Here is a 12183-nt window from a genome sequence, read left to right on the forward strand (position 1 = left end):
AGTAGCCAATTGAAAAAGCAGCGTGTCTAAAAGAAGGCGGGAGGACCAAAACTGGTCTCCTTGTCGAACAAGCTTAAACTGATATTTCAAAAACCCCTCTAAAACCTAAATAAGCTCTAACTTTATTGTTCCATTAATTGGATATATGGCAATGGAGTTGGACCCAGATGAAGTTTTTCGTGATGATGATGATGACCCTGAAACTGATTTCTTCAAGGTTCTATTTTATATATATATATATATATATATATATATTTTCTTCATTTTGAGTTAAGATTGAGAATTAAACTACTTTGGTCAATAAGTATTAAACTATTAATGTGCAGGAAAGAGATGCTACTAAGGAATTATTGGTGTATGTTGTTGATGCTTCACCTAAAATGTTTTCCACTACTTGCCCTACGGTTTGTCCTTTTTACCACCTGCTTTTTTCTCATTTTTTAACTTGATTGTTGGACATTTTTTGTTGCTCTACTTCACTTTTAGCTGATAAAGTTGGCTATTTTAGGGTGTGTTCGGTATGAAGGAAAATAACTGTGTTTCTTACTTATTTTCTTGTGTTCAGTACGTAAGCAAAAAATATTATCATAAAAGCCAACTATGGGGGGCGGGAATGGGGTGGGTGGTGAGGAGACAATCAATGTGGAATGCCATTTGTGTCGTTTTACTCATTTTTAAGGAACTTATTTTTCTAAAGAAAATGTTTTCCAGAAATTTTGACCGAGAAAATTTGGTTGGGAAATGTTTTCCTCCATATGGAAGACACCCTTGCTGTAAATTTCCTTTAGAAATTAATTTATAATCCGAATGAAGGGAGTTTATTGCAAAGCACAATTGTCAATATGGTTCAAAATCAATATTTGGAGGAATAGTAGGTTCAGATCTATATTTGTTTTTTGCTTGATTTGGATATTTCCCGTTACTCCACTTCACTTTAAGCTGATAAATTTGGCTATTTTACTGTAATTTGCTTTAGAAATTAATTTATAATCCGATTGAGTGGAGTTTCCTGCAAAGCACAGTTGTCAATATGGTTCAAAATCTAATTTTGGAGGAATAGTAGGTTCAGATCTATATTTGTTTTCTTGCTTGATTTGGAACATTTCCCCTTACTCCACTTCGCTCTAAGCTGATAAAGTTGGCTATTTCACTGAAACTTCTGTTAGAAGTTAGTTTATAATCCGACTGAATGGAGTTCCTTGCAAAGCACAATTGGTAACATGGCTCAAAATCAAAATTTGGAGGAATAGTAGGTTGGAGTCTTTATTTTGGAACTCCCTTCTTTTATATTATAAAAAGTTTAAGGGAATCCTAGGAGGCATATTTTGCTCAGTTTTTAGGACTTGTTTTTTCTGAAAAGAGGTATCTCCTTGAGTTTGGAGTTCTAATACTTCGTTAATTAGAAATGTGCCTGTTAAAGTGGAGAGACTTGGTGATATGTTAATATGATAAAGATGGAATATTTACTGTAAAGGTCTTTTAGAAAGTAATTTATAATCCGATGGAAAGGCGTTACTTGCAAAGCACAATTGTCAATATGGTTTTTGTGACATTTCTGCTGTCTTGTTGGTGTGTTTAGAACTTGTGGCTGGAGTCTGAAGAAATGAAAGGCTTTTAATCGGGCTAATAGCAGGTTAAACACCAATATTTGGCAACTTCTTTGTTTTATTTACAAAAACAAAAAATTAAGGGGATCCCAGGAAGCAGATTTTGCTTAGTTTAGGACTGGTTTTTTGAAAGGGGGACACCTCCTTGAGATTGGAGTTCTCATTCTTTTTGTTTTCTTGTAATTTCTTATTTTGATTGAGTTTGGGCATGCATTTGTATTGTAATAATAAGCAGTACTTTTTTTTATTGTCAAAAAATAAAATAAAATAATGAGCAGTATTTTTCTTAAAAGCATCTTCTCAATTTTCTTTAGCATTTTTCACCTTTTGATTCTAATATGTGGAACCCCACTAATTTTTTAATTTCTGCAGGATGATGAAAAGACTGCAACTCATTTTCAAGTTGCCATCAATTCCATAGCACAATCCCTCAGAACTCAGATTATTAATAGGTCTTATGATGAAGTTGCTATATGCTTCTTTAACACTGTAAGCCAGTCCTTGTTCTATATAAACTGTACATCTGAAACTGTGCCTTTGGCAGCTCCTATTCTTAATTGCTGCTTTTTTCTATCTACAATGATTTCAAAGTTTATATTAGTTATGCTAAAATCTTGTGCTAGCTAATATTGGCAGGATCCAACTTATCACCCCCTCCCCCACCCCAAAAAGAAAGAAGAAAGAAGAAAGAAAAATGCTGAACCCTCAACTAACCTTTGCTGGAGCTTTTTTGCCACCTTGGTTGTAACTAGAGATTTCTGTCTGGATTTATATTTCCCTTTTTCTAAAAATGTGGATTAGATTTTCATTTACTTGTGGGATCCAGTCTTCCTTGTACCATATAAGTTTGATCAAATGTTATTTAGGTTAGGCGAGATGTATGTGTTCTAGTTCTAATGTTGTGCAGCAGACAAGGTGGGTGAACAACCACTCTTCTATCAAGGCAAATTAGTTTTTTGCTTTTTTCTCCGTATTTAACACCTGTTTTCAGTTTTTGTTTCTTATTAGTATTTCCAAATTTTGTTTTATTTTTATAAGGAAAAAATCACATTTGGAAATTCGTTTTTTAGTGATGCTTTTTCTTATGTTCTTCATGTTGTGTGATTTCAGCGGGAAAAAAAGAACTTGCAGGACCTAAGTGGCGTTTATGTATTTAATGTTCCAGAAAGAGAGGATCTGGACAGACCAACAGCTAGGCTAATTAAAGAATTTGATCGAATAGAAGGTATATCATCATATTGGTCTCTAATTTATGTACAAGTTTTTGGTGGGTGCGTAGTTATGCACCTATCTCTGTTTAGATTAGATTCTAGATTGGTCCTCAAATTGCTTCGTTTTGGTTTTCTAGACTTACGCTGAAATCACCTGTTTTATATGTTTGCAGAAAGATTTGATAAAGAAATAGGAAGTAAGTATGGAATTGTGCCCGGCTCTCGTGAGAATTCTCTTTACAATGCTCTTTGGGTTGCCCAAGCCCTTCTCCGTAAAGGGTAAGATTTTCTCAATATTCTCCCCAGTTTACTAGCATTTTCCTTCTCATTTCCTTTGTTATTTTTCCTGAAATGATGTGCGTCCCTTTATTTACTAGTGTCTAAAACCATTTTCAGATCTGCAAAAACTGCTGATAAACGCATTCTCTTGCTTACAAACGAAGATGATCCTTTTGGGAATCTCAAAGGTGTCATAAAAGTGGATATGATGAGGACAACGCTGCAGCGTGCCAAAGTATAGTATCTATGCCCCATACTGATATATCAATATTCTAGTCAGTTGAAAACAAGTCCAAAAGGAAAATGTTAATTTAAGTAAAGATAACTCTGAGTGAATAGAAATTGAGATTGTTTAGTAACTTTGCTTGTCATATTCTTGAATGATTATTGCACTACTATTCTAATCATATTGCTAATGGTTGCAGGATGCTCAAGATCTTGGTATTGCAATTGAGCTTCTTCCACTAAGCGGATCAGATGATGAGTTCAATGTTTCCCTTTTCTATGCTGTATGACCATTATCTATTTTTGAGATCCGTTGTTGCTTGTCGTTGTTATCTAATTCAAGATCTTTGGCTTCAGGATTTACTTGGTTTGGAGGGTGATGACCTTGCTCAGTTCAAGGCTCTTGTAGGAGAGAGGTATACTTTACAAAAAGTTTTAGCTGTTGAGAATTACCCATGGATGTTGTGTGCTATTCAATATGCTTAGTATACGTATGACTATCTCATATGTTCGCACTAGTCAAATGATGAATCTCCATGTAAAAGGTAAAACTACTTTCTGAGGCACTTGATATTTATTTACACAACTTACTGTAGTATGGTTAATAATATTCATTAGAGGAGTCCAAAGATAGAAGAACTTGTTTCATATAGTTGTGCTTTCTTTCAGTGATCGTGGTGAGGTAGTCATTTGTTGTGAAGATATTTCTCTAAGTGATCTAATGTTCACGAGGATTTAGTATGATGATAACATGAAATGAGCTTAAATAAAGAAGTGAGGATTCATGTAGTCAAACCCAACTTGTTTGGGACTACGGCGTAGATGTTGTTTATCTAATGCGCAGTTGCTGTTGATCTGATGTTCATTAAGAACAAATCACCTAAGTTTTCATTCCTACAGCTTCTTATAGTAGTCTTAGGAAGTTTCATGCTGGAAGCATGAACGGTTGCACCTACGGTCTCCATTTCTTGAAAGTTGCACGGAGTGTAGTACTGATTGAAATTCAGATTCTTGTTTATTACATTGTTAAGATTCAGAGTTCTCTATCTGTTTCGTAAGATGCATTTGTCCTTATCTCTAGGCATCTATGCATAGTGTGTGGAGCATGCATGTTTTTTTTCCACTATGTAGTTTGACATAATATAATCATTTTTTTCCCGGGTAAGTAACACAATATAGTCATAAAATACTATTGAAGTTTCTAGAAACTCTTTGAATTTGTTGTATCACCAATCACATATACAGACAGGTTTTAATTCTGATCACATATAAGAGAGACAAGATGTCGTCCAATATAATTAGGTACGGACATTATAAGTCTGGTAAACGAAACTATGAAAGTATAGTTACCACTTACCAATACCATATGGTTGTTCCATTGAGTAGCATTGAGCAGACATGAACATGACAATTAGTGGGACTGAACATGCAAAGCACATAAGATTGGCAACTTCTGTATAGCACAAGTAAGAAAACCATAATTTTTTTAAAGGCAGCATAATACTAAAGATAGAATAAAGATGGAAAAGGAAGGTAAATAACATCCATTTTGCGTCTTTAGAGAGAAATGAGGGTCCAAAAAGGGTGATATGAATGTTTATCAATGTACGTGTTAGTTTTAATTTATTTGTTTTCTTGATTGATGACATGAATACTCGAATGTAGAAAACCAAATAACATGAAGGTGAGATGACCAGATCGGTAACGGGGTTGAATGCAACTTGTATAAACACTCAAGATCTGGTGTCTGTGCTTCTTACGCTGTTAAACAGCTCAGACTTGTACATTCTTTTATTTATTTGGAATCTGATTGATGGCATGTCTTGTGCCTATGTTACTGGAGTATGTATTTTTAAAACTTCCTGCATTTCCAAAATTTGTGGTTTTATTCCTTATGATCAAGATGACTAGATAATAAATGCCAGTTTGCAAGGTCTTAAGGTGTTGAATGCACTTTGAGCCTATTAGATTTCTTATTCTTTTAGAGCCTAAATTTACTGATAATGTTTTGGCCCCTGTATTCATGTGTTCCTTCCCTATGTTTGATATCAGGTTTGAAGATCTGAAAGACCAGCTAAGAAAGCGCATGTTTAAGAAGCGCAGAGTTCGAAGGCTTAGATTTGTGATTTTTAATGGATTATCTATTGAACTTAACACCTATGCTTTGATCCGTCCAACTAATCCCGGTCTGGCGGTGGTGTCCTATCTTTTATTATGTAATGATTACTGTGAGCTGACTATAAAGTAAACGTCATACCCCTTTTTATTTTTCTGCAGGGACAATTACTTGGCTTGAGTCAACGACTAATCTACCTTTGAAGGTACTTATTAGCTTCATCGTCATGCTTTGTTTTTACCCTTGTGTGGTTTTTTTTTTTTAATATACCTCTGGCAGTTTCTGATCAACCTCTACTGTGTTCTTCCCTGTTTACAGACTGAGAGATCCTTCATATGTGCTGATACTGCTGCTATAATTCAGGAGCCTCCAAAACGCTTTCAGTCTTACAAAAAGTCAGTATCTGTTTCTTAAAACGACGACTCCTTCCTCTAGTATGCCAGTCGTCCTCTTCTGCTACTCTGAGTCTAGGCTTCTCTTTTGCTTCTCTCTTCTATTCTCCTTATTTTAGATAAATGTGTATGGGGGTGGGAGGCATTTTACATGTTTCTGCCAAATCTGTTTGTTATAAATATTAAACAATTTAATATGAAATTGAATACTGCAAATTAGTATTTTCTAATGGTTGATAAATTGGGAATTTAAAATCAATTTACACTGGAGTTAATGTAATATGGCCTGTGCATTTTATATTTCAATGATGATCATTTTGAGTGGTTCAATTGAAATTGTCATTATTGGATATTGGATGCTGAAATTAGTCATTTTAGTTGCAATTTGATGTTACAAGTACTGAATTCATACATGTTAGTTATACTGAATTCATATATGTTAGTTAAACCTTTTATTTTTGAAAATTGTGCACATCACTTTGAAGAAGTGTAAGCTCTCTCCTCTCTTTTTTCTCAATGCTCAATGGACTTTGTTGACTTTTTCACTTTGTCTTATAAAACACTGAAGAATATTATGTTATTCTTAATGAAGTTGACGAGAACCATGAACACTAGGTGATATGTTACCATTTGTCCAAGTCTTGGGGAGCAAAGTTACCCAATACCTCTGCTGGTGGGAGCCTGGGAGGTAGTAAATATCCGATGGAATTAGTCGAGGTGCACCGCAAGCTGGCCCAGACACCACCATCATAAAAAAATGTGTCATAATAGTTCAGGATCCAAAAATTGTAGGAGTCTTTCCCTATTTCATGTTGCTCAACCTTCTACATAGAGATAATTCTCGTATCTTGTCAACAATCAATTTCAGTATACCTTTTCATTTTCAACGAGTAGGCTTAAAAATTTAACTACTAGGAGCCCGTTTGGATTGGCTTATAAGTTGCTTATAAGCTGTTTTCAGCTTTTTTGAGTGTTTGGCTGGCCAGCTTAAAGTCATTTTGTGCTTAAAATAAGCTCAAAAAAATAATTGAGCCCATTTGACTTAGCTTATCTAAAGCAGCTTATAAGCTGAAAACAGCTTATAAGCCAAAAAAAATAAGTTAGACTACCCCAACTTATTTTTTTTAGCTTATAAGCTGTTTGCAGCTTATAGGCATAAGCCCATCCAAACAGGCTCTAGAGATAGCTCATACTACCAGAACTTAGTCAAAAGACAAAATTTCAAGGTAGCACAATCTATTTGCAGATTATCGAAAGAGAAGCCAAATATTACTAGGCTTCTCCACAAACTATACAAGTTTTCAGCTCCTAACAGCGCTTTTTTGTTGCATTTCTTCCAAAATTTTCTGATTAATTTAGAGAATGGGGATACATTGGGACTTGGAAACAGGATGTTAAATCCTCACCATTTAAAGTATTAAAAGGATGGCGTAGTAAACTTAGGAATCCTGGAAAAATTTCAAATTTGGTTCCTTGATTTGCTACTTTTTGCTTCACTTTATAACCAAATGACCAGCCCAACTTCACTCTGGCAGACTTCTTCAGTCATTCACTGATGTCTTATGGCTTTTTGTTTCAGTGAGAATGTCATGTTTTCTGTGGATGAGCTTTCAGAAGTCAAAAGAGTTTCCACTGGACATCTTCGTCTTCTGGGCTTCAAGCCATTGAGCTGCTTAAAGGATTGTCATAACCTGAAGCCATCAACTTTTGTCTTTCCCAGTGATGAGGTGGTTTTTTCAATAATCCACATGCATTTTTCTTCTTTTGATTTGGTATATGGTCATAGGTTATTTGCAGTCATCATGCGTCTTCACTCTCGATTATCTATGCTGGTTAATATCAGTCTAACCGCTATTAGCGGGATTTTTTATATAAAGCATTCTTTAAGAAGTACGGCGCTTTTGCCAGATTATCTTGCTGTCAGATGGGATATTGGACTGGATCATTTCACCTTTTAAAACTACATCTAGAAATGAGTCTGATGAGTCAACTTGATTTTGTGCTTTATGTTTACATTTCTTTATCTACCTTTATGTCCATATGGCACTGTTAATCAAATTTAGCTTTAACTTGTTCTGTGTGGTGCCAATGGGTTTTTAGTTTTTACAATACAATTTTACCGCTTTGAATCCATCAAGCGGGAGTACCTTTCACCAATCTCTCAAAATATGTCATTTCCATGATGATCAATTCTATTGCTTCTCCTTGGTCCCTGCAGGAAGTGATCGGAAGCACTTGTCTTTTCGTTGCTCTCCACAGATCCATGTTGCGGCTTAAGCGGTTAGTATGTCTGAAAATCTTGTTAATTTAATTAGCAAATAGGGTTAAATAAATAGTAGTGAGTGATAAGTGCCAGGTATGCATATTTTGACCTGTTATCTACATTAAGAAGTGGCTGGAGGCTCTCTTTCTTGGGTAAAAGTCCATCCGTTCTATATTCAACTGGGTTTTCATTTTCATTTTGCCCACTGTTTAAACTGTCGATTTAAATCTGAAAATGTCCCTAGCCAGCCTTTTGTTTAAAGTAAATTCAGGCGACTGTTTTGTTATCTTCCTTCCTTTCTCATTTCACCCTATCTTATGTAGTTTGAGCAACTCTATCAGCATGCCACTGTGCTGAATCTTGTTGAAGTCGTGTATAAACAGGCTGCAATAGTGCTAGTTTGCTTTGATCTCAAGACATGCTGCTGACTTTTGGGCATTTTTCTGCTTGTCGTTTCGCCTTAGGATAGTTTGACCTGCTTGCAATTGTTTTATTTTGACCTACTGTAGAATAAATTCATGATCTTTTTGTTGCGGTGCTTGCTGAGTGTGTTGCTGTTTTGTGTCTGACTTTTAACCATCATCGCAGCTTTGCAGTTGCTTTCTTCGGGAATTCAAGTCATCCTCAATTGGTTGCTCTTGTTGCACAAGTAAGATATGCTTTCCCATCCAAATCCTTTGGGATTATATGCAGACTAAATCTGCCTATTTATGCACCGTGATTGCTGGGATCAGCGATTGCCTCTGACATGCACTGAAGGACGTGTAGTGTGATATTGACACTATAATCCAAGTATAAAATTCAATACAATCACTAAGAATATTCGTATTAACTTTATTGTTCGTGAATTCAAGAGAGCCGTTAAGAATTTTAAGTCAAACATTCTTAATCCTTATGTAATTGAATTTCAGAATTCCAAGAATTTAAAAAACTTCCCTTAATTCGTGTAGCTTAACACATAGCTTTCTTGTGTGTTTCACCAATTTTTCAAAAGGTATTGGAGCCTCTACAATTTTGTTAGGGACTTAAATAGCTTATGCCTACTAGCCTCATGCTAGGCGAAAGTATTTCTTTTTTCTTTTCAGAGTTCAGTATTCTCACCTCTTTCGTAATCGTTTTAAGATTTGGGGGGAATGGTTTTGGCGATACCACCACTCTTTTTGATTAAAAAATTCCTACTTTAAATGAGGTTTTCCCCGTCCCGCTAACTTATGAACTATGACGTTACTATTCTTTTATGTTTTTAGTAATATAAGATGCAAGTCCAGCATACCTTGTAAAACTTTGAGTGCATTCGAACTTCTCAGTGGAAATTATGTGGAGGGAGTAGCCTTTTTTGGTGTATTCTTTTGTCTGTGAATAGTGGCAAAAACTTATACTTGTTTGGTCATACATTTTCATGGTCTTTGATAAATGCAGGATGAAATAATGACTCCTAGCGGTCAAGTCGAGCCACCAGGGATGCATCTCATTTATCTTCCATATTCTGATGATATCAGACATGTTGAAGAGGCAGGCAGATTATGTCTTGGTCATAATTGATTTCTTTTTCTACTTTGAAAAATAATGAAGTCTAAATCTAACGAATGTGATTGTACTGGCAGCTTCATACTGATCCAAATTCCGTGCCTCATGCAACCGACGACCAGATAAAGAAGGCCTCCGCTTTAGTGAAACGTATTGATCTCAAAGATTTTTCTGTATGCCAATTTGCTAATCCTGGTAAGTTCTCATAACTTGGGACAGGAGATCAAAGTTTTATGCTGAACTATAAGTGCAGTTTCTATTCCAAATTGAAGCTTTTACAAGGCTCTCCGGTTTAGTGGGCTAATAATTTTTACATGGTGGAAGCCTTTCTGGAGCTTAATGTATAAGTTGGGCCAGATTATCTGATCCATCTATTCGTTGATTAAATGCAAATTAATAAGCTCAATATTATAGGGCTGACATCCAAAAGAAGTGAAGTTCCTGATGTAATTTGTTAAACATTTCGAGGTGGTGTAAATTGCTGATTCTGCTTAGAAACTTAAAAAAACAACTTTTAACACAAGTCTTGTTAAGAGGTGTTTAATATCTGTTACAAAGTTATCAAAAGCTATCTCTTTGTCGCTTAAAGCAATAGAACAATGCAAAGTGAGGGCTTATTGCTTAGGTGAAGGCGTGTAGCCATGCCCTTAAAAGAAATGTGCGCTTCAAACGATGACTGGCAGAGTAACCCAATTGGAAACTGGTCAATTCTTTGATTTTAAACTCTGATTAGTTGGATTAATATTGACTTCTCTTCAAAAAAAATTTGGATTAATATTGTTGTTAGTGTATATTGGTTGTTGAGATTAGTTATTTTAATTGCAATTTGATTATTATAGTACTAAGTTCATATATGTGTGTGTTTTAAAATTTTGTAATTGCTCGCTTTACTCCAAAGAAGTCTGCACTTCACTTCTTGCTTTTCGCTTCAAGCCTCAAGGACCTTGTTGCTTTTTGGCGCTTTTCGCTTTTCAAAACACTAATCTTTCGTCCTCATTAATGATGTATCTGCATATCTGCAGAATATTAAAAAAAGATGACATATGTTTTGGACAAAAATGTATAAAGAAGTGATTGTAAAAAATCATTCTACTTGCCTAAGTTCAACAGTATGACCTTTCCATTAATGTACTATTTGTAAGTCCTTCATGATCAAGATTCATGGTCGTCTTGCTTATTAGAGAAAGCTGACATATCTGGCTGATGTTAGAGAATACTGCAAAGTAAACCATGAAGGATATTTTGTATTATGTGTTCTTTATAAATCAGTGTGAAAGAACACAAGTTTGAAGTTGGATTCCTAATTCATTGGAGATCCTCTCCAATTGACACGCACTCGTAATTTCTGCAGAACTGTATGAAGTGGAGTGCCCCTTCCCACATATATGTATATATCACCTCTCCTCCATAGAATTGTAGGTTATATTTTGATCATATTGAAATTCCTTTGGTATTCTTACAAGATCATTTCTTGCAGCATTGCAGAGACATTATGCAGTATTGCAAGCTCTTGCACTTGATGAAGACGAGATGCCTGAAATTAAAGACGAGACTCTTCCAGATGAAGAAGGAATGGCCAGGTAGTGACGGATATCCACCATCTTAGGTCCCTTTAGTCTGTGGTTTTGGTCTCTTTTAGTTTATAACTTGCCTCTATGTTCAGAAAATTTATTATTCTGAAATTTCCTTCGCTTATATATTCTTTGGGTGCAAGGCCTGGTATTGTCAAAGCATTGGAAGAATTTAAGCTCTCTGTATATGGCGAGAATTATGAGGAAGAGGACTCAAAAATTGATGGAAAAGCTGAACCCACAAAGAAACGAAAAGCAAATGCTATGAAAGAATATGCTAACTATGACTGGTCTGACCTTGCTGATAATGGGAAGGTAACATTTCCAAACTTCTGATGTTATGCTATAGATTTTTGCCTTAGTTCTGGGCTTTATAACAGATCCAAAATGTTGTCAATCTATAATTTACGAGGGAATAGTTTGGGTTAGATAAACTAAGCGGAGCAAAGAAGAACGTTTAATGCTTCAAGTGAATGAGGAATTTTTAGTGGGTCAGGCCCTAAAAAAGGATTCCAGCCTAAGCTGTCGTAAAACAATGACTCTTTTTCAGAATGCACATCATAGAATTCCATTAGTTTTCACTAGTACATATTTGTATTTCACTTCTTTTTGTTGTGATCTTGCAGTTAAAGGACTTGACAGTTGTAGAGTTGAAGTATTACCTAGCTGCACATAACCTTCCAGTCACTGGCAAGAAAGAAGCCTTGATTAGTAGGATCTTAACTCACATGGGTAAATGAGTTGGAACCATTTCTGATCTTTGGCCGTCTGCCATAAGTTTATACTCTCTTTTTGTTGCAGTAGTTGGTCTTTCCCTCAACTTGGGCCTCTTATGTCTGGCATTATTATGTAAATTAAGAGGTCTTGTTAGTTGTTGCTTCATGTATATGAAAAATTGTAGTGACTTGATCAAAGATGTCAGTGGTGTACGAATGGGGTTAAATTGACTCGATCAACTTTGCCAATACTCCCTTCCCCGTATTTCATGCAAA

The 12183-nt window shown here is 35.4% G+C and overlaps 1 protein-coding gene across 1 annotated transcript; it reads left to right on the forward strand.

The window, feature by feature from the left end:
* LOC132610171 (ATP-dependent DNA helicase 2 subunit KU70) lies at positions 1 to 12183 on the forward strand. Its single transcript, XM_060324457.1, has 19 exons — positions 1 to 217; positions 327 to 404; positions 1980 to 2096; positions 2718 to 2832; positions 2992 to 3097; positions 3215 to 3332; positions 3523 to 3606; positions 3680 to 3738; positions 5375 to 5508; positions 5600 to 5643; positions 5757 to 5833; positions 7410 to 7557; positions 8049 to 8110; positions 8682 to 8742; positions 9513 to 9605; positions 9698 to 9815; positions 11098 to 11200; positions 11335 to 11506; positions 11818 to 12183. Exons 1-19 carry the CDS (start codon positions 146 to 148, stop codon positions 11929 to 11931), a joined length of 1875 nt encoding a protein of 624 aa, XP_060180440.1. The 5' UTR covers positions 1 to 145; the 3' UTR covers positions 11932 to 12183.

Source organism: Lycium barbarum, chromosome 9 (assembly GCF_019175385.1).
Source record: "Lycium barbarum isolate Lr01 chromosome 9, ASM1917538v2, whole genome shotgun sequence".
Classification (NCBI taxonomy): Eukaryota; Viridiplantae; Streptophyta; class Magnoliopsida; order Solanales; family Solanaceae; genus Lycium; species Lycium barbarum.

What these genes read in the sequence shown, in the direction of transcription:
- LOC132610171 (XM_060324457.1), top strand. Translation starts at nt 146, where the DNA reads ATGGCAATGGAGTTGGACCCAGATGAAGTTTTTCGTGATGATGATGAT. An exon ending in CAACGCTGCAGCGTGCCAAA is followed by an intron (nt 3,333 to 3,522) that starts GTATAGTATCTA and finishes TAATGGTTGCAG; the next exon opens with GATGCTCAAGATCTTGGTAT. An exon ending in ATGTTTCCCTTTTCTATGCT is followed by an intron (nt 3,607 to 3,679) that starts GTATGACCATTA and finishes CTTTGGCTTCAG; the next exon opens with GATTTACTTGGTTTGGAGGG.